General features: G+C 43.6%; 1 protein-coding gene and 1 long non-coding RNA gene across 7 annotated transcripts in view; one reads left to right on the top strand and one right to left on the bottom strand.

Annotated features, from left to right (window-relative positions):
- CNTN5 (contactin 5) overlaps positions 1-23,073 on the top strand; it is a 3,106,629-nt gene that overhangs the window by 2,364,508 nt on the left and 719,048 nt on the right. For all 6 annotated transcript variants that reach the window (XM_069639123.1, XM_069639125.1, XM_069639124.1 and 3 more), the window contains one exon: positions 12,073-12,200. In XM_069639123.1, the coding sequence (XP_069495224.1) occupies positions 12,073-12,200 (128 nt within the window). The remainder of the gene's footprint in view (positions 1-12,072; positions 12,201-23,073) is intronic.
- LOC138527828 (uncharacterized) overlaps positions 1-23,073 on the bottom strand; it is a 389,887-nt gene that overhangs the window by 263,915 nt on the left and 102,899 nt on the right. The gene's annotated exons all lie outside the window — the stretch shown is intronic.

Genomic DNA, 23,073 nt, shown 5'->3' with positions numbered 1-23,073 from the left:
TGGCAGTGACCTGGATTTCCCCCAACAGGGACTCAATCTCAATTTGATCCCCTTGGATGGCCCCGGTTTTGGCCAGCTGATCAGCTAAGTCATTTCCAGTTTTGTCTGGTCCCTCTACTTTGGAATGACCCTTAATCTTCTTCCAATAGATGGTCATCCCATTCGATGATGTGACCAGATCATCAATGTTTTGGATCAACTTCCCATGTTTCAAGGGTTTGTTGTTAGCACATAACATGCCTCTGGTTTTCCAATCAACCAGGTGCTCCACGAACCCGTTCCGTACATAATCCGAATCTGTGATTATGACCAGTTCGTGGAGTTGATGCTGGACAGCAGTGAGGATGGCCTGATGCACAGCCATCAATTCTGCCACCTGACTACTTCGGGGACCAATTTTGTATCCAGCGGAGGGTTCTGGGGACTCATTCACCCATGCATTCCCTACGCCAGCCACCAGTTCTTTCTCCCCGTTGTTGTCAACATGGTAAGAGCATCCATCCACGTACACAGTGGGCATTCCCTCACACTTGTCTTCTTCAAAGACTTTGTGGGGGGAATTAAGGTATGCCTCCATGTTGTCCTTTATTTTTAGACTTTCGTCCTCGAGACAGTTTTCTCTGGCACAATCATGCAAGTCAGCCAGACCTTGCGCGAGGGGACTCTTCTTGTTTTGGCCATATCGGACCTCCACAGGAAAGCCTTGCATTGACAGAATCCAGGAAGTAATTCGGGAATTACTCACATTTCCGGCCCGGATTCTGTCACTTTGGAGATATTGCAGAGGCTGGTGTGGAGTCTCCACTATGATGTGTTCCCCCTGGATAAACGGGCGGTAATTCTTCAATGCCCACACCGTTGCCAGGAGTGCCTTCTCACAATCGTTGAATTTTTCCTCCACAGAGGATAAAGTTTTGCTCGCATAGGAGATTACTTTATTGACCTTGTCATGCTTTTGATATAATACTGCCGTCAAGCACGTATTAGAGAACCCCGTCTCCAGGAAGAACTCCTTGTTTCTGACAGGGTAAGCTAGGCAGGGCGCTTGTGAGAGGCTTCTTTTGAGTTGTTTTACTGCCTCTGCCTGTTCTGGACCCCATTCCCACTTGACCCCCCCCCCTTCAGGAGATGAATCAGGGGTCTGGTGATCTCTGCGTAGCCCTCAATGAACTTTCTGCTGTAATTAGTCAGTCCAAGGAGGCTCCTTAGTTCCCGCAGAGTTGTGGGGTCTTTCAGTTTCTGAAGTGCTTCCACTTTCTTTTCCTGGGGACAGAGACCCTGAGGAGTAATCTCATGGCCCAAGAAATTAACACGGGTTCTACACCACTGTGCTTTCTGAAAGGAAAGTTTTGCTCCGGCGGCCCTCAACTGTGTCAGAACATAACGGATCTCCGCTATGTGTTCCTCAACAGTTGAGCTTTTGATGAGGACATCATCTACATAAGCCAGGTTACCCCTTGCACCCAAGTCGGGCATGGCCTTGTGCAGAAAAATGTTGAATTCATTGCCGGAGTTGAGGTATCCGAAGGGAGTCCGGGTCCATGTGTACTGCTGGCCCCCAAAGGTAAAAGCCAGTTTGTATTGGTCCTCCCTACTGACAGGCACGGTCCAGTATCCATTGGTCAGGTCTATTGCAGTGAATACCTGTGACCCCTGAATCTGGGCCAGCCCTTGGTCAATGTAGGGCAGAGGCCATCGGGAAGTATGGACCCGTTTGTTGAGCTCCCTAAGGTCGGCGCAGAGTCTCCACTGGCCGTTTGGCTTCAATATTCCCAGCACCGGATTATTGAAGGTGCTGTGGACTGGACGGATTATTCCCCGGGACTCAAGGTTCTTAATTATTTCAGTAAGGGACTCCATTGATGCGAGAGGCAAGCGATATTGCTTCACAAACACAGGAGTCATGCCAGGGTCCGTGGGGATTGTTGTTGTGTGGATGTCAGTGCGACCACAGTCATATGAGTCTACCGCAAAGAGATCTTGGAAATCCAAGAAAACTTGTTTCAACTTTTGCTTTTGTTCCAGAGTCACACAGGCATCAGCTAGGTTGACTCTCTCTTCCACCATCTGCCTGAAGCCTGGAAAGACTTCTGGTTTGGCTATTTCAGCGGCCTCCTCCAGCTGGGTGGAGAAGTCCCTGGTCAGAGTGCTGATTTGGACCGGAGGCTTCAGGTGGGAAAGGCAGCCCTCATGGACCTGGAAAATCACCTCATCCCTCCTGAAGTCACAAGTCACATCTTCCTTACCATAGGGGCAGGAAGTGTACACCAGGAAGTTCCCCCCATGCCGGGTAAAGATCCTGTCTGGTGTTGTATTGTCATCACTGTCACTGTCAAAACAGTCCTTGGGGATTGGTCCTAACAGTTCATTTACTAAGTCGATGGAAAAATGTCGGTCATCAACCGCCATTCCAATAATGGTGCCTGCGGCTAGAGTAATACTCTTTAAGTCGCTGTTATCCACCTCTATTGGAATGGTGTCATGTTCTATGTTGACTAATGGTGTTGGGTTTACCCCCAACCCTTGCTGTTGGAGAGAAGCATTTAGATGTATGTAAGCATCAGGGTTTTTCAACTCTTGTCCCCTTTTAACTTTCACTTCCAGGGAGAATTGTCGGGTCCTTTCTGGGATGGTGACTTCCTCTTTAATCTGAATTTCAACTGCATAAGGTAGTAATTGAGCTGACCTAAATGCTTTTTCTGGATCATCAAAGCCCATGGGATTATCCGCTAATCGGGACCAAGCTTTGAAGTTTATTAGGTCCAAACTAATGGCAAAGCGATTGAGAATGTCACTGCCTAAGTAAAAGGCGGCAGGGACGTCTCGCACGACCCAACAATTGTGGACTATGCTCTTGTTGCCAATGGAGATTTTGAGCATACACCTGCTTGGCAGGAGATGTTTGGAATTAGGTGCTTCCAGGTCCATTTCCCATTTGTCTATCAGTTTGAAGGTGGGAATGGCTGGATCTTTTGGGAGTTGGCGAAACATGGCTTCGCTGATGAAGCTCTTACCGTTGTTCACACACACTCGAGCGAGAACAGAGTCCTTCCCATCATTTAACTGAACAGGGATGAACAACTGCTCTTCAATTTGCTGAATATCAGCCAGGCTCTGAGCTGATTTCACATCTTTCTGGACTATAGGAGTGTGAGTTTCTGATTGTGGATTAGTATAGAATCTCAGAGTGTTTCCTTCCAGCGTGGAATACCACCTTAAATTGGAAGGAAGGTTGATTTTCAGAAATAGAGAGGACCCCCCATCACCAGTCTGTTGTCCTACCGCTATTACTGTCACGTCTGGAATCTGGTTGTTCTGGAAGTGAAATTCTACTTGGTCAGATTTTTGTTCAACCATGTGGCAGGTGCCGTTTAAACTAACATGGTTAACACTCTGTTTTAATTTTATTGGTCGGCTAGTCTGGGTCCAGAGGACCTTGTTTACACAATCTATTAGGGGTGACAACCTTCTCAGGAGGTCATTCCCTAGTAAACAAGGGGTGCCCTCTGGGGTCACAACTATGACCGGGTTTTTCAACTTATGTCGCCCAATTTTAATGTCCAAGTCTGCAGTCCCCTCAACGGGAATTTCCTTCCCGTCAAAGTTCTGTAGTTGTCCCGGAAGAGAGGTGAGAGGAATTTGGTAATCCTCTCCCCTTCCTGCATTCAGTTCATCAAAGGCCCTTCTGGACAGAAGGGTAGCTTGAGATCCAGTGTCCACCAGTGCCGAGATTGTACCCTGCCCCTGTACTTGTACCGGGGCATAATATCTTCCCTCCTTCTCCTCAAGGGGGCACAGATAATGTACATTTTTGGACAACTGGTGGGCTAACTTTCTGGTTTTGGACATCGATAGCGAAGAGATTTGGGCAGAATTCTGTGGAGAGTCTTGGGAATCTGAAAGAAAAAGTTGGCAACTGGAGATCAGAGCCATTGTGGGTTCCCCTGGTTCCGGTTCTGGGCTGCCCCCCCCTTTTTGGAGGCAGTCCCCAGGATGGGTTTGAACCAGGGGATTTTCTTGCTGTTGGTTCTGGGATGAGATGGTGGGCGGCGGTAGCTCAGTCTCCACATCTCCCCAGTCTGGATTTGCATCCCTAGGGACCCATTTTTCTTTGGGAGGAGTTCCCCCCTCTCTGAAGGAGAAGATCCTTTTCCCAGGATCCTCTGAGGATCCCTCTCCCTCAAATTGGAAGATCTGTACCTCCTCCTCAAACTGAGTCTGTTTGGGTCTTTTGTTTCTCCTACCCCCCCTCTGCTCCTTAGGAGGCAGACTTTCAGGGGCAAGAGATTTTGTTTCCGGTTCCTGGGTTTCCAGGGGCTGTTTACAAGTGAGGAAGGAAGCTTCCTCCAAGGCTTTACACCCCCCTTCCCCTTGTGCCTCCTCCCTGGGAACCGGTGAGTTATCGGGGTGCTGCCCCCGTCATTGTTCTGGAGCACCAGGTCCAGAGTTGGGTGCGTTCTGCGCTGGCACGCCCATCTGAGGGTTCTGCTGAGCCCTCAGTATGTGACCCAGATCCCGCGCCATGTTTTGAACCTGGCGCTCTAACTGGGAAACCCGCTCAGGCTGATACGGGGCCCTGTTTTCTCCCCTGGGCTGATCCCGGGAAGGGTAGCTGTCCCTCCTCTGGTAATACCCCGGGTTGGGAAGATTTGGGTACCCCTCCACCCTTGGCCTCCCCTCTCCCGGATTCAGTGGTCTGGGCTCAGGGAATTGGGGAAAGAAGGATGGATGGTTTTGGGGCTGAAAGTCGGGTGGATATCTGGGGAAAAAGTTCTGCCCAGGGTTTGGTAAATTTCTGCCCTCCTGTGGGAAGTTTGGAGGGAAGTTCCCCGGGTTAGGTGCTTGGCTGGATCCCCCCCCTTGGGCTGGAGGAGTCCACACATAACCCAGGATGGGTCGATTTCCCTTGTAACGGGGACTTACATAATCAGGAGAGCGAGGGACCCCATTTGTGGGGCTGCCTCCTTGGCTCCCTGTCTGTGACTGGCCCGAGGACCTTCTGGGCCTAGCAGTATTAGGTGCAGGTAGGTTTTTAGGCCCCCCCATCTCCAAATCTAAAACGGGGGTGACCTTTACCTCTGCCACCTTGGCAGCAGCAGGGGTGGTGTTGGCTTTGGGGTTTTTCTGGGCATTACTTTTGCTATCTATCGGTTTCTGCACCTCATAGATCCGGGTAGCCTGTTCAATGACCCAGTCTAAAGATCTTTTCTCGTGAAAATCCCTCACGAGCTGGGTCATGATATATTTGGGCAAGGCATGGAAAAACGTATTTATAAATTCCCTGCTATCCGTGCGCACCCTTCTTGTGGTCTGTGCAAAAGCACGCTTTAACTCCTGCACAAATTCTTGTGGGGCCTGATCCTCCCCACATTGCAAATTGTAGGCTGCCTTGCGAGCCTCTTGAGGATTTCTGTGAACAGAAAAATGTTTCAGGATGGCCGCCTTATATGTGGACCATCTTAAATGATTTTGGTCCTCCAGCCCCGCAAAGAAACTGGAGTATTCCGGGGAGAAGGTCCACTTTACATATTGAATACAGCTTTGGCTGTCCTTCATATGGAAAGTCTCCATCATTTGCTCAAACAACTCTAAGTGCTCCCAAACAGAATACTTAGCGTTCTTATGGTAAGGCGTGATGACGCTCCTGATCGCCTTAATCTGCTTTAAAGGGTCCTTAAGCAAGGCCCTTTTTGCCTTATTGGCCTTTTTGGTTCGGGTAACCCTTGTCCATTCTTCCTCGGACTCAGAGGCACTGCTCCCAGAGGTTCCCGTCTGTTCTTCCAGGTTTTCCCGGATTCTGCGAGCCTGGGAATGGCTGGCAGAATGTGGGGACCTGGTCTCCTGCGTCCTGCGCAGTTCAGAGGGGTCTTCAGATTCCTCCTTGCTGCCAGGATTTGATGGGTACCCCCTCCACTGACCTAACTGGGCAGAGGTTTTCAGGATGCCCTTAATGGGCCTACTCTCCTGGGGTTCCCCATTGAACTGTACTGTACTTGGGTGCCCATACCCGGATGCCCACCCCTCCATTCCTGAGTGGTTCTGGCCTATGAGCCCCATACTCTTAGCTGGATAGTAATCTGCCATCCCTGTGGCCCTGTGCTCATGTGCGCCAGGGAACATGGGGGTGGCAGAGTCCAGGGACTGAGAGGTATGAGGGCCTCTGGTACTAGGGCTCCTGAGGTTATGCTCCGGAGTTTCCCTTTCCCAGCGAACCTCATCTCTATCCGCCCCTGCTCCCTGTTGCAATGCAAGAGCCTGCATTTGTGCCTTCAGTTCTTCAGTTAAGGCCTTACTGGACTCTATCAGTCTCTCCTGCATCGCTACCTGTTGTTGGAGCCTATCATTGTGTTCACAGAGGGCCTCGTTTTCCCTCTGTGCTTCCTGGTTGGTCCTGGAGAACTGGGCCAGTCTTTGCTGCAGGAGGGTTACCTCCTGAGCTGTGTCCCTATTGGCCTGCTCCTTTCTTGCTAGAGCATCCTCCACCCTCCTGGTGTGCTCTAACAAGTTCTGGTGTTCTTTTTGAAGATCACCCAGTCCCTGGTGGGCCAGGTGATTTTCTTCCATTTTTCTTTTTAAATGGCAGACTTCGTGGCCTAAGGCGTCTCTTTCCTGACTAAGAGCCTGCATTTGTGCCGCCAGGTCGTCCCTTTGCCGTTGAAGGGCACCAGCTTTTTGGCGCTCCTCATCAAACTCTGCCTGGGTATCCAGGTCTTTCAAGATCAGCTTGTTGCTCTCTACCTTCACTCTATCTAGATGACTTTGCAAGGTGGCTACCTGCTCCGTGCATGCCCTGTTAAAGTCTAATTGTTGCTCCAGCTTTTTCTGGCTCTGCAGTAAGGAGTCCAAACTGTCTTGGTGCTCCTTCTGCAGGGCCAGAAATCTGGTATCCTGTTCTGACTTTTCCTTTTGCAGCACATCCATATCCTCCTTCATTTTAGTGATGTACAGTCTGCTGTCATTTTCTGACTCCTGGCTCCTCTGCAGCCTCTGCTCAGAAGAGACCAGGTCAGATTGGACCTTCTGTAATGCCAGCAGTTGCCTACTCGCCAGATCTTGGCCTTCAGCACATTTGTCCTGCACGGCTCCCATATGTAAATATAAATACGCCGCTACCCTGGCAATCTTATTGTGTTCATCTTTGGCTTTAGGAGCCATATATAGTTCACTCAGGGCCACATGTAAGGGACCCTGATCTCTATATATATCTGACCCTGTTTCAGTGACCTGTTGTGTGATGGCCTGCAACCACGCATCCTGGCCCTGTTCGGTCCATTCACCTCTCACAAATAGCTTATGCAAGAGGTGCTCTCTGGCTATTTTCATGTCTACTAAGGTCGTCATTCTAGAGATTGGTCTCTGTCCTGACTTACAGAAGTTTGTATTTTATTTTTGCAGAACAGAACTTTTCTTGGAGTGTCCCTTTTGAGGAATGCTTCACAGCGTAATGCAGCGTGGTGATCCGACCGGATGTATGTATCCCGTCAGTTAGCACACTGTATTAAGCTGCACAAGTGGTAAATCTAACCCAACGTCTCGGCTCGAGCCCCCAATTTGTAAGGGGATTCAATTCAACACTACCGCTAAGTCAGTGCCTAGTCTATAATACTGAATGAAAACCCTTATTGATATATCTTTAGGTCCAGTTCATGCGTTCTGGATGACTACCCCTATATAACACCCCTCTCTTGGAATCCCCCTGACCCCACTGAGCCAAGAAGTAGTTCTGTTTTGCAAGTTTAAAAGGTTTATTTGATAACTTAAACAATAGATATATATATGATACTTTATAATAAATTCATAATTGAATAGCACACTTAATCTGATATGATAAAGATCAACAACGGAGAATCTGGCACTAGCACACTTCTTATAATCACTAATGAGTTGACATGAAATGGATAAGGTAGCACACTGGTAAATAGGAACAAAAGAAGAAAGTGGTACAAAATGCTTTATAGAGTTCAAATGGATGCAAGGTTGAATGAATGAAATGCAGTATAGAAATACTCAATATGATTTCAACAAAACAATGTAATCACTTTTCTCTGGCAATTCCCTCCCCCCCTCTTTATGCAATGCAAGGGAATGGGAGGAAAGCACGCAGTTCTCAAAAATGCAATCAATGTAATCAGTTCAACCCAGCAAGCTTACAGAAAACAGATAGGAGTTTTGAAAACACAGGCCCAAATGCTTTGATATGTGCTAGCAATGGATGAGAAATATGCTGGAAATGCTTTTTATTCCCTTTCAGAGGTTCAGGGTGAGTGGTATCTAGTTAATATTAGTCCAGGCTCACACTAGCAATGATGCAGGGATAGTTAGCAGGTTAAACGAATTTCTGGCAAATGGAAGGCAAGCAGCAGCAGTTTTTACATGTGAAGAAATTGCAAATCGCGGTAAAATTCGCGGATGCGTGTTCCGCGATTGCGGTAAAACTATAAGGGGTAGGAATGCGGTTCTTGGTGCGATTCAAAGCTACGATTCTAAGCTATCAGAGGAAAGTTACTGCAAGTCTCTAGCCCAAACGGTCGCGGAGATATGAGCGATTTAATAAAGGTCGTTTTTGGGTTTGCAAATTTCAAAAGCTCAAAATGACAAGTGCAGCTTGCAACTAGAAATGACAGGTGACAGCTAGGAGGCAGTTCTCCTTAGGTTAAATAGATTGAATTAGATGAATTTAAACTAAGAGATTGGTTCTACACAGTTCTGCTGGGTACTCACACTATATTCTTGAGTGAAATGTGCCTCGCCACGGATCTGGTCAGGGTTTTAGACTGGACTCTGGTCTGGTCTGGTCTGGCCTCTGCACTTCACAGTGATCTGGGTCAGCTCTCTCTGCTGGTCTGGGTCTCTCTGGGTACAGCACTGCTTTCTCTCTGGTCTGGTCTCTTAGTTCTGGATAGATTGAAGTCTCTAGTTTGGCTTTCTGGAGGTTGATGGAGGTAAGTATGGATTTTTCCGGCAGAGCGTCCCGCTGCAGATGGATTTTGAAGGTCTCTATCTGTCCTGTCTGTCTGCTTTTATGTGTTTAGAATGTGGGTGTGTTCTAGCATCACTGACCCTACCTCTCTCTCAGCTTCTAATTGGTCAAACTTCCATTTATCATTTGATTGGGGAATGAACTGTGAGTCAGAGTGATGTCATTTTACAGCCTGCAGAAAGTCCACTCCTCCTGTCAACTTACACACAAATCTAGATTTGAAACAAATACATATTTGCAGAGGTACATATTGTTTTAAAATCATATGCACCCATCATGCATTACAGGAGGTATCCCCTGTTCAAACTCTGCTCTTCCTGGGAGCTTGCATTCAGAAATGGCACATATTTCACTTTTTAACTGATTTTTCAATTTCTGACATTGACCCAACTTTACATACATGTGTGCAGGGAGTATGGACATTAACTGATGAAGTTTCAGATTTTTAACATGCATACATTTAGAGTTATATCCACTTTTACGCTGACACCCCCCTGAACACGCCACCGGGTCGAAAAACCTCTTAAAATGTGGGCAGAAAAATCACAAGAATTATGGTATCATTTATAAAATTTTCACATGTCCGCTCTATGAGTTATTCATCTTTTTAAAGTTATGTTCTGGCTCCAAAGGGGTGTGGTTTCCCAGGTCACATGGTATAGAAACCAGTCTTTCCAGTTTCTGCCAAGCCAGCTTGCTCTCACAGGCAGTGCTCCTCCCAGCTCCTGCCAAGAGGAAGCTACAATTTACGACTGCGGTAATAAAAACCTTTGCCTGAGTGAAGAGGGCTTTGTTCACTCTCTTGCAGAGCACAGATAATTCAATTATCAGATAGATGGCATATCCTTAGTGTGGGCAGCAAAAGGAAGGTTGGCCTGGGAACACAGTGGTGACTCAAATTTCACTCCTGATGGGGGTAGTTGCCAGGCAGAATCAAGTTCCTTAAGCCAGACTTTCAGCTACTGTCATGTTATTTGTTGCTTTTTAAATTAACTTGCAATTTTACACATGCAGCTAGAATGCTGATTCTAAGTGCAAAACTATGACATTTAAACAATTGCAACCTATGTGACACTCAAAAGTAGGTCACTCAGTCAATTTAAACATTTAGATTTTTTTTTTAGTGTCTTTCAATCCAGTGCAACTTAAACTGCTGACTCCATAGCAGTTTTGTTATAAGCATTGTTTTGGGCTCTTCATTTCCCAGATTTTGTAGGCACACAACACTCCATTCTACCAAATGTCTGCTGGTGTCCAGTGAGTTTTTAGATGTGTTGCAATGTTTAAAATAGACAGTTTGAGCCTGCCTTCAGAGAAATACAGGGTGGTTTTAAACTGCCGGCTTTTGGATAGTGGTGAGTACTGGTACTGCACCCATTTTTGGGATTTAAGAAAATGAATTCCCAACAGTTATGGGTTTGCTTTTGGCAATCAGCATTGCCACTCCCAATGGTTTCAGACTACTGTGCGGGTAGTCCAATGGTGGTTTTAAAGCGCTTTGAAGCTAACCGGCGCTACTGTTTTTCCTTTGGCAACCCATTTCCCTCATGGCAACCCAGCCTTTCATTCTCGCACTGGTGGGTGGCAAGTGAGGCAACCATTTTAGTGTGCGCACAAACTGCGCAGCTTTCCTGGATTTCAGCGCACATGTGGGTTTTCCGCCATCTTGAATTTTCTAAGCCCACAGCACCAAATGTTGCAGCATGATAGCTTAAACGTGGGTGAGGACACCCAACACAAGTAATGGTGCATTTTGTATTGTATAAGTATTTAATTAAAAACAGGGTGTCATTTTGAAATAACTAAAAAGCATTGTTGTATTGAACGATTAATAGCAGGTGAAGAAGGGGCAATAGCAGGGACAGGGAATAGAGTGCATTACAGTATTTCTAGCACCATGATGCCAGTTTTTACACATTTGCAAATTACATAGAGTAGTGCTGACGCAGAATGCACGAACAGTGTAAACCTCATTATGACATTCCTATTCAGTCAGATGTTTAGCCTTAAGTGGCTTATGTGTTTCGCTCTTAGAAATGCTTCATTTGCATGCACTACGTTGTATTTTAATTTGTATTGACAATGCATTATTAATGTGAATTTACATGCCACGTATCACACTGAGAAAAGCATGCAGAAATATGCATTTTCTGCAAATTGAGTTTAAACGTTACACACAGTAATATTATAACATATGTTTTACAAATAGGGCAAAAGGCTTTGGACATTTACAGCATTTGTCATATGTTTAAGGTGCAAGGAATCTACCTAGACAAGCTAACCAAGATTTCTCAAACAACCCTTCCTACTAACTCAGTATGAACATTTTACAAACCCTAAAGGAAGGTAAATCAATGAAAAGGTAATGTTGCTGTGTGTATTCTATTTTTTTTTTATTAATACAAATTCATGATTGTAATTTGTTACAAAAACATTAATTTCTATAACGTATTATTATGTAAAATTATTTGCTTAAAAATAAAGCCGAAAAAGAATCACCTCTTTAAACAAGAATGTGTACTGTAGAAGACAATATATTATAAACAATACATGTAATGGGGAAACTAACTTAAGTGAACGAGTACAGACTTTCAACATATTTAGAAAAGGTACTGATAATTGCTTGATGTCTAATAGTCAATATGTCCTATGAATATATCAACCTAAAGTTTAATATTCATATATTCCCATGGATAAATCAACCTAATATGTTTCTGTCCTGTAAAGCTGGTATTGCTGAACATTCTCCAGGTGTTTACACTTCTAGTACATGTTTCCTCTTATAGTTTTGGCTTATGAGCATTATTCATGGCTCTGGTTGAAAATTATTCTCTTCGTAGTTTTCAAACCAAGAAATGAAAGTCATGAATTTGTATTAATTAATAAAATATGCTTTAGAAAACAGCAACATTACTTTTTTATTGATCGGTCGATATCTGAATGTGAAATGCTCTACCTTCTTTTAGTGTTTGGAAAAATAATTATGTCTACGGTATAATTGTTTTCACATCTGCCCCAATGTTGCAATTAATCTCTACGTGCTAAAAACTTTTTAGCTGTTGTTGAGGACATTCTGTTTTTGTTTCTTTCAGGATTGCAGTTCTACCAGATGGGAGTCTAAGAATCCTCAATGCATCAAAGGCTGACGAAGGAAGATATATATGCCAAGGTGAAAATACATTTGGGTCAGCTGAAATTGTTGCTTCAGTCTTTGTAACAGGTATGACAACTTACTCACTTTGGCATGATGTCTTATGCTGAATCGGTGTCCTCCATTATTTAACAATATACCCATGTTTAGCTCAAAGGTTCCATGCTGCACCTCTAGAGTGAGGCCCCTATGTGGTGTACTGACACTCCTCATCAAATTCCTCATTAAGGGCATATATTTGAATGTGTTCATGCAAGATTGCAGGGGCGTCATGCTCAAAATCCTATTCCCAGTGTGAGTCTCCATGCTCAGGTGGCTGAACTGGATCCACTGGTTGGTAGAAGACCATTGTGTGTACTGACTTCTGTTCCCTGAGGTCTCTAAAGTTGCAGTCCTTGTGTTACCAAGTTCAACAGTCTAACAATGGATTTTCCCAAAGTGAAGGGTATATTTTTATAAAATCCATACATAGACCTGTTCTTCTAAGCAATAATGTGTCACATTGTACTTGGGTCAGCTCACTTCCACTCCTATGTGTTTACTTTCACTGAGCTATCACAATCAACAGTAGGTGACTGCAGGAGTTAGTGCATGAGACCCTGTTTGCCTAGATTAATATGCACTAATTCCATGAAGGCAGCGCAAAGGAAATTGTCATAACAGCATGCCAGTTTCTCAGTATTATAGAGTATGACAAATCTATTTTTAACAAGTGACCTTCAAAGTTGTGCTTTTTTATAATAAGCATCAAAAGTATCATTGATAGTGACATCCAACCAGGATTGTTACATCAATAACGCAATAGCACAAATTCATACAAACTATCTGTGTGGTATATACCCACCCCTAAGTACTTGCATTACGCAGGTACATTCACATTTAAATATTTATATTTTGTATTTATGTGCACTCAACCTTGGCTGATCATGATTTCCATTGTAGGATATTTTGATAGGTGTAGGAACAGTTGCTCAATCCATAGGAATAGCAGTTTTGGGTGGCTTATAACTTTTGCACCATTCAACGTGTCCTCAAGAAACTTTGAAAACAAAAGTAAACAACCACTACTGCATTATTTTGCCAAGTTTCATGTGGTTTTGTCAAGAGGGGCAACATTATAGGCAGGGTCCCCAAACATTTAAAATCCAGATAGACATGAATGGAAAAAAATGTGTGGATGGATTTGCACCAAACATGTGAGATGAGCGTCTGCCTTTTCCCCAAAGTTTGCTTTTGCAAATTTGGTGTTAATCCGTCAAGTGGATTTGGAAAAATCCCTAAGTAGGTAAAAAAAATTTGTGGAATTTCCGTCCGGTCCGCTGATTTACTTTCTGATTCGGTGTCTTCAAACGCCACTGAGAGTAATGTACACGGACATCGTACACAGCAGCTGATTGATCAATTGAGAAATGTGAGGTACATCAAAACTTTTGAAACAGACACCATGTTGCATTTGCGAACTGCGCCCATAGTCTGCAAACGTCACAGTAAAAACATATTCAAAAAGACAACACTTGTCAAACAAATTCAACACTCTCTGGGGAGGTGAGGGGTGACGAGGATGGGATGGGATGTACCCAGAAAAATCTCAAAATGCTGTGTTATTTCTTCTCTGATGTCCGCAAACATCTCAGATGTTCAGGAACATTGCTGAGATGTTCTAGAACTTGAAAAATGTTCCAGCACCTCCGTACATATATGTGCATTACAGGGTCAGTGAAGAAGAGTTATTAGACAGCTTATGACGTTTGTGCCGTTCAACGAATGAAACCGCACAGAAATTTGCATCAGAATAACGACCAAACCTTAAATTGTGTGTGAAGGTTGTTGCCATTTCATCAAAAGGGAGCCAAATTACAGAGGGTGTCCTAAAGTGTTATGATGGCTTAAAACATTGTTGCTGTTTGACATTTGCACAAAAGTTTGCAAAATGTTTATAGGCCAAACTTTGAATGTTTGTGCAAAGTTTGAAGGGATTTTTTTAAGAGGGGCAACATTTTAGAGGATACTGTGAAATAATGTTAGGTTTAAATGTGAACAACTGTTCTGCTTGCGGCTGCAGCCTACTGTACTGGACGGATTTGCAGCTAGCTTGTGCAAGAAGCAATAGCAAGGACCAGAAAGCATGCCTTTGCACATCTGTCCTGTGTTTTATTTTTGAAAAGTGTCAAAATATAGGTAAAGTATAGGTAAAAAAATTGTGATAAGCTGACCCAGACAATCTGGCCACTGTCCATGGTGACCAGGGCCCGGCTATGGGGTTAAAGTAAGCATGGCCGTCTGGGACCAGCTATGAGGTTAAAGTGGCCAGTGGGCCTCTGCCCTGCCAAAAACAGGTGCAAAAAATAATGATATAATGTTGCTGCCTGAGGCCTAGCCTGTGGCCATGGACAGTGGCCAGAATGTCCTGGGACATGGCCAAAGGCCATGGCCCCCTACTGTCTGGCCACTGGCCACTGGCCATGGCCACTAGGGACAGGCAATGGGGGTACAGTGGGCATGGCATGTGATATTATTTTAGAAAGTTGGAAAGGCTTGAATAAGAAAAATAGTTCTGCTCGTGGCTACAGCCTGAAGTGCTGGACAGGTTTGCCACAAACAAGCACTCAGAGCATCAGCAAGGACCTGAAAGCATGCTTTTGCAAATCTGTCCTGTGTTTTATTTTCATCAAAGTTTCAGAATGTAGGTACATAAAATAGTGATATATCTTTGGTCCCTTGGCAGTGGGCCTGGCTCCTGGCAAGAACACATGTATACTCTGATTTGCTTATTAGGGCCTGCAGCATGGCCAGAGCCATGCCCCATGGATTGTGGACACTGGCCATGGCTGCAAGCCATGAGCACTAGCAACTGGTCACATTATGGGGGTATAGTGGACACTGCACCAGGATGCAGGCTAGGTGCATTGGATGATGGGGTTAGTTTAGTGAGCCTCGTGTCCTAGGCAATTCAACCATTACTTTCATCCTCAGCATGCGCTGCTGAAAATGAAATACATCAGTATGTGCTGCAAAACATGTTTATTAAAGGAGGTGTATAGTCCTTTAATATATGTTAAAGGTGAAAAGGTGAAATGTGTAATAACTTCTATACAGTGCTGCAACATCATGAAACATTTTCACTTATAAAAACCATTATACAATCAGTGAAAAAACATTGTTAAAGGGACGTTATGGTTATTATTATTTTTATTTTTAATTTGCACTTATAAAAACCTATGAATTTGATTGGAAAAAAATGTTGTTAATGGGATGTCATGGTTTCAAGGTAAAATCGAAAAACCAAAGAAATTTGCCAGTTATGGTAAGCTATGCATCCATAATTCATGCCACAGCAATTCATTGCTAACACTTACACCCAGGAGATAAAAAATGGCATCAAAAATAGCATCATTGATGACATCACTGATGGCATCAAATATGAGAAGGTTGTTTTGTTCAGTGACAGTGCGAATTTTAAGCAGCGAACTGCTCAGCAAGATTATGTTGTGGTACTGCAGCGGAGGACCCAGTAGAGATCCAGTATGCAATGGAGGAACCAGTAGGGGAAAGGACAGGTGGCCGCTCCCTCGGGCTCCCCCTGGTACCCTATTATCTGCCCCCCGGTACGAAAAGCTGCCTCCGCTACTGCCAGTATGGTGTCCAGCAAGGGTCATGTCTTTCACCATCCCTGTACAATATATTTACCCTGGAGGATAAGGGAGTAAAATTTACAAATTACGCTGATGATACCCAATGCTTAATCCCTTTGTTTGGGGTATATGAAACAGATTTGGAAAATATAAAGTGCATTCACTGATCCTTCTTGAATGGTGAAGAATGGCTTAGCGCTCAATGACGAAAAGACAGAGTTTATGACCATCAGTACAGCATGCAGGATACACAAATTTGAACAATCAGCATTTTACTTTTGCTGGATGCAAAATACCTTCTGAAAATAAATTGCAAATGCTAGGTGTCTATTTTGACCACAACATGAACAAGGTCCAGAGCCTTGTATCTACATCAGATAATTACATCAAATTTCTTACACAGATACAGCTGTATTTGTCAAAAAAGAACTATGGTACTGTGGCTAGGGACATTATTGGTATCAAAATGCACTACTGTAGAAGTCTTCTTATAGGAATTAGTAAGGGAGACTGCTCAAAGTTCCAGGTGATACAGAATAGTGTAGTGAGAGCTGTGGAAGGAATGAAGAAGCGTGATCATATCTCCCAAGCAATGACATATATACACTGCTTCCAATTGAGGCTAGAATATCTCACCAACTCCTGACAATGATCCATAAATGTTTCTCTGGAACTAACCCTGAGCATCTGGCAGGAAGTCTTTCTGGTAGGTTTAGTCAGAAAACTTTGAGCTCTAATGGTTTGAATGTATTGCGATTCCCCAAGAAAAAGTTGATGGTAGTAAGCAGAGGAGCATTATTTGCAACTGTGCCGACTGCATGGAACGTGCTGTCCCTGATCACAGATGCATTGATTCTTTGGATGTGCTTAAGCGGAAACTAAAAACATAACTTTTTGCCTGATGTGGATTCTTGTGACTGACCCTCCTTGTATTGAATCTTGATGGTTATTGTTTTTGTTATATATGTAGAGGAATATTTAATGATTGCAAACTTATGCCCGGGGCCTGGTTGTGGTGGTGCTTTATAAATAAATAAAATTAAATTGATGTGGTCATAAGGCATTGAAAACATGACATACATACACTAAAGTTGGTATATATGTAGACCTTCAGCTTCTGCTATGTTCTTAAGTTACTTTCCTTAGGGCTTGTCCTGAGCTCATGGTGCACATATATGGAACAATAAGCATGCCCCAGACAGACAATGCAATTTTTGTACACAATGAGGTACTCTTATCTTTGTATCATTTTCTGGTCATGGCATTTGTTTCCTACTTTCTTGTTTCCCTGTATGTGCCTCAGATTTGTATGCATTGATGCTCTCCATTTTGTACTAACAAATGTCTGTAGTAATTCTTGTATTGTTAGCTATTAATTCCAAGTTTGACATAAGCCAATATTCTGAAAGGCATTGACTTACGATTCTACTGGCCAAACAGGCCACATTAAAATTACGCTATTTCTATGGTCCATGCTGCAGCCATTGCCTAGGTGTATATGTCTTATTATATCGATGTATTAACAACAAAACTTCAGTAAAACATTTCTGTTTCAATAAGTACATTTTGTGATACATGGTGTAGTACAGGAGAGGCCTCTCAATCACTATTCCTATGTTGCTAGCAGCACTCTAAACATAACCCCTTAAAGGGACTTCCTATCAAGATTGATGTAATCTTTGATGTTCTCAGTGTTAGTATTTGCAGTGCATGATGGGGGTGCGAGTCATGGTTGCATAGCTTACCATAACTGGTGAATTTCTATGGTTTTTCAATTTTACCTTACAACCATAATGTCCCTTGAACATATTTTTTTTAAATGATTTTCATTGGTTTTTATAAATCCAACTTAAATATAACATCTCTTTAACAAAAATGTTTCAGTGAATTTCATGAGTTTTTATTAATGCAACTTAACCATAACAATCCTTTAACAAACTGTTGTCAGTGAATATATAGATATCTATCTATATATATATATGTATATATATTTGCAGCAGAGTAGTTGAGTTTCAAGTTCCATAGAAAACCCCAAAATAGAATTGCTCATTACCTTTCACTTGCATGATGGATTTGGTTGATACATTGCACAAAGTGTGTCACGTCCCCTCCCCCTTAAGCCCCACAGAATGGAAAGTTTGGGAAAGATGTATTAAAAAATTAAAAGTTATTAAGAAAGACAAAAAAAGCTATGTTCGGCCTGCTCCCATCCATTTCCCAATATAGAAAAAGTGAAAATTACTCCTCAGTGCACAGCAAAAACTGCTGGATGGAATTGGACCAAGTATTAAACAGCAAGGGAAGAGAGCATTGACTCCATTTCAGGAGGAGGTCTCGTGTTATTCCATATAATTATAGCTATATATGTGTCCCACAATGCATCAGAGAGTTATTTGTGAAATGAAAAAGCCGCCATTCATTTATGTACTCAATGCAATTGATAACTGAGGTTTTAACAGTTTTAACCGGGGTTTAGTCAAAAAACGAAAAAAGAAAAAAGTGTATATGGGGGAGGTAAAATAAGGAAATGGCATCAGGCTAGAGGTGATGAACAGGGAAGAGGACACCATGTGAAATGGGGAGCTGGTGGGGGCTGGGGGCCAAGTTCATAGCTCAAACATGTTCGCATAACTGCAGATATCCTGTGGGATAACCGCAGTTATAATAGTAAAATGTGATTGGGAATGAAAGTGAGTCACACAAAACGACAAGTTTTAGATGGGATTGGGAGAGGACTGGGAAGGGAAAAAGGACATAAATGAGTGGTGGGAGCATGGCAAGAGGGCGGGGTAATTGGTAAGTGCCTGAGAGGGCAGGGAAGAGTTTTGGATTTTTCATGCTTTTTATGTTTAACCACAGTTATTTACAGGCATTTACGGATAACAGGTGTTATTTGTAATATTTTGCTATTATTAGGGGTATGCTAACCATTGTTATGGGAAAAGGTTTTTTAAAAAAATGAGTTCAATACAAAAGAAAAGTGGAATTTTACAGCTACAGTGAGGTGGAGGGTAATAGGTGTGGCCGAAGGCTATGTATAAAGACTGGAGGGGGTATCTGTACTTCTACCCTCTATTTGGTGCGGTAAAGGCACAGAACACACCCACCAGGGCTCTCATTTTGGTCGCAATGAATGAGCAACCAGGCTTAAGCTTTAAGGAGGTGATGCAGGCTGGTTCATAAGTACAATGTTTACGGAAAGCCCCCACAAAGGAATGTCCACACACACTATGTTAGGTGATAACACAGCTTCTTTATATAAAATAAGGTTTCCTACCAAAGCATATACATATAAATAATACCACTTTGAACATGGAAATATTTATTCAAAGAACAGAAAATATATACACTCTCTCTGGTACCACACAATACTTAAATTCAGTGAGAAATGCACTAAACTGCAGACAGTTTTAAATAGGCAATTGCATTTTTAAGTGAGGTGTGTCAGCATAGAATAGGGAGGAAAGGCAGGTTAATTGTGAGCAGTGGCTTAATGCTTTCTTTCGGCTAGATACACAATTTTGTGTGAGGATCCCACCACCTGGGCAACCTGTAATGGAAAATTTAGGGAGTACCTTATCTTGTTTTTTACCGCCCAGTCCAATAATGTTCAATAACCTGAGAGGCCACAAGAGAAATGGATCTAAAATAAATCTGGGGCCCCTGGACGACTCCTGAGACTAGAAGATGCTCTTCCTCGTCACAGTACCTTTGTTGCCTTGGCAGGCAAAGTGTCTGTTTCACGATTTTAGTTGACAATTCCCTCAGAGAATGGACACCCCTTGGAAGAAGAAAATGGAACCAAAGTCTTTCTGAAGTGCAGCATTTTACTATTTGCAGTGCTCTCCTTTGGTCGACGATTTCTCCTACTATAGAAGTCCCTTGAAGATTAAACTTGCTGTGGGCTCTTTAAAGGCTTGGCAGGTGAGAGTAAGATCCCTGGGAACCCTCGACAATGCGAGATAGTGATCTTTATCGAAGTGGTGAGCATGTCTACTCCCTGAAAAGTAAATCCACTTGGGTTTTCAGAATGACCCAAAAATATATTTACAACTTAAGTGAAAGAAAGATCGGGGGGCGACATGTGCAAAGGTCACTTTTGGTGTTGGGTTTTGGATTTACGTGGTTGTCCGACTTTTGTCTCTTCGGTGCAGCAGCCACAACACAGACCTTTAGACGGCTTCAGGCAACCTAGACTTGACCACTGGAGTAGACTTTGGACCATCACCAAGTTTGGACCCTCGGGATGTCTTTGTTAGCTTCTGGTGGTGAAAAACCCACCGGCATACCTCCTCTGCACCAGGCGACTCTGGACTCTCTCCGGCAGGAAGAAATGGTCAGTGATGGTGACAAGGATTTCCTTTGAAATGTTCTTAGGCAGTTTGGATCTTTCACAGCTGTGGGTGTTGTAGGAAGGTAGGAATATGTAGGGAAAGATAATGCATTGGTTTCATGGGGGCAATACACTGGACTTTCAATGGAGGCAGGGAAATGAATGTAAAAATGTTCCATGTTATAGTGAATTTGCCATCTGTACAGTTTGCACTGAATAAGCTAACCCAAATTATTCAATGAAAAATGCCCCATTAAATAACATTTCCCCAGTAATTAATTAATGTACCCTTTAACAGAGCAGTGCAAATGATTCAGATGATATATTGTTTTCTTCCTGATAAGTGGAAGTTTAAATCATACATGCAAATGCATTGGCTGTCTTTTCATTCAGAATGCACATTGTGTGCTCCAGGAAGCAAATTGATACAAGTATACTTCAGAGAGAGAAATGCCATAATTCTAGAAAAGTCAGTTGGGATGACAGGAGACGTCAGGAAAAAGGGCAGGGTCAATAAGATTGGCAGGCCTTGGGTATAAATATAGCTGAAAGACGGGGTGGAGATTCAGTCATCATTTTGCAGAGAGAAGAGATCAAGACTGCAGCTGGGCTGTGCACGGAGGGCATAGCAGGCTGTGCAGAGAGGGCAAGATGCAAGGCAGCAGTCTGAAGGAGGTCGGAGTGAGGTCACTGCCTTCTCACCGGGCTGCCAAATCTGTGAAATTTGCAACACTCCCGCTTGCAGATAAGATGCTTCAGAGAGGGGCTCCTTTGTGATAAGCAGCGCAGGAATTCTACACATTAGAAGTGAGTAATGGTAAAACCTGAGCAGCGTCCTGATGATGGTGTTTGCATTTTCCGTCAGTTAGTCAGTCAAGGTTAAATAGTTACTTTGAACATTTTTTTTCTTTCTTTCACATGTGTAATGGGGAATCACTGGAGTGTGACGGAGGGAGAGTTTGACATGCTATTGTGCTATGTGCTTTATGTATTTTCTCTTAGACAAGTACACTCTGTAACCGCATCAGGTTTCAAGGTCTTGGTAAGAGAAAATGTATGTTTTCATTGTGAACAAAGGTGGCTCATGTATCTATTGCTGAAGAGTTTACTTGTTAATATGTGTATCGTAAAACCTATTTTAAGTCAAAACACAAATAAATAAAAATATTTGCACAAAAACCGTGTCTATGTGGATTATTTTTCAAAAAGGGAAAATAACAAGTAAGCGTCTTAGTGTACCCAAAAGCGGTAAAATACTTACCACATGTGGTAAAGTGGGAGGTAACATTTGGGAACCAGCTAGTAAGCTAGAAAACCTATAATGCATGTGTGTGTGTTGTCTCTGTGTGCATGCTGACAGCTGAGCAGATCCGTCAAAGACGGTAGCCCAGTTTAGTAAATAAGTGACCGGAAAAACAGCTTGTGCTGTTCTGTCCCTGGAAGTGCAATAGTCTGCACTTACAGGCATCCCTAAGTAGAGTACAAATATCAGGGAAGGGGAGTCCTGTCCCATCATATAGGACATTACCATAAATATGCTCACCATTATACCATGATACTAAAATGTCACTATTTTACCACAATATTAAAATACCACCCAAGTTCTGTACTAGCCCTCTGACAAAACCCCTAATAGTGTCCAGCAGCACTATGCCAGGGATCCCCCTCTTCTGGGTGGTAGACAGCAACAATTTCCAGTGGTCACGACACCCACCTCCGGACCCTGGGCAACACCAATGGACTTCTTTGACTCGAGATGTCCCGGCACTCCTCTTCAGGTCTAATGAAGACCCCTTCTCTGGATTGGCACCCAATAGCAAGCCAGGGGGAAAGGGAACATAGACATATATGGTGTTGCTCTATGGGCTCCATACAGGTGCCCAAAAACACACATAAGGGATACAAGTGTTTACCCCCACCCACGGGTGCCATATGAGTATCCCGTGGGTGTTGTTCACCAAAGATAAAAGTAAGAGTTGCACTGCCAAAGGTCCAGGCTGAAAACATAAGGAAAACACACACAGAGAATTGGCAGGGCAACGACTAGGAGGTCCTGTCCCTCCATAAGGCATTTCAAGCATCACAGTATGGCTACTGGGATACTTTAATGAACCAAATTGTGGAATATGGAAAGTGGACACGGATGATGGCTATGGCTACTGTGCCTAAAAGAGACCTAGTGGTGTGGCTGAGGCCACTAGCTATGGCCAAAGGCCATGGTTCTTGGTCCCATTCAGGAAACCTATTGGAGCAATACGTAGAGTGGTCATGGCCAAAGGCCATAGCAAGTGGGACCGGTAGAATGCTATTCGGGAAACATGTAAGGGGCCAGGTGCAAAGGCTGTTGCAAATTGTCAAGGTGAATGAGTAGGAAAGAAAAGTAGTGTTTTAAAAGAAACAGTGGGCACGGACAAAGGCATGGCCCACTGGACAGGTCTGAACGTCCTGGCTAGTGAGCCCGAAAGACATGTATAGTGGCAATGGCAAAGAAGCTGTAGCCACCATTTGGGTCCAAAAGAAACCTATTGTGAGAACATGTACAGTGGACATGACCAAAGGTCATGGCTAGTGGCCCATGAAAGAAATATAACAAAACCCTTGAAATTAACTGAACAAAAACTTAGTTAAGGTGTAGTGAAGTTGCACAGATTTAACACAACAAAACTCTTCACATTTAGCCAATGTGGGAAGTCATGACCAGCTTAACTGATAACACTCTCATTGATGTCCACCATAACATTGGGCCTCATTACACGGTAGGAGGTAACCGTGGTGCTATTAGCGCCATGGCTACCCCCTACCGCCTCCTGGGTCCGGGTAGGCAGTATGGGGATTTACCGCATCATTCCGACCCTGGAGGACCCGGTAAGTCCCCATGCCAATTACCATTCCCCATTCCCATAGGGATCAATGGGTATGGGGAAGGAGCAAATAATGGTATCGCTATTAGCGGTACAGTTATTTGCTCTGAAGTCCC

Source organism: Ambystoma mexicanum, chromosome 7q (assembly GCF_040938575.1).
Source record: "Ambystoma mexicanum isolate Mex_15411 chromosome 7q, UKY_AmexF1_1, whole genome shotgun sequence".
Taxonomy (NCBI): Eukaryota; Metazoa; Chordata; class Amphibia; order Caudata; family Ambystomatidae; genus Ambystoma; species Ambystoma mexicanum.
Note: the sequence above shows the minus strand (reverse complement) of the source record. Positions and strands in the feature narration are given on the sequence as shown.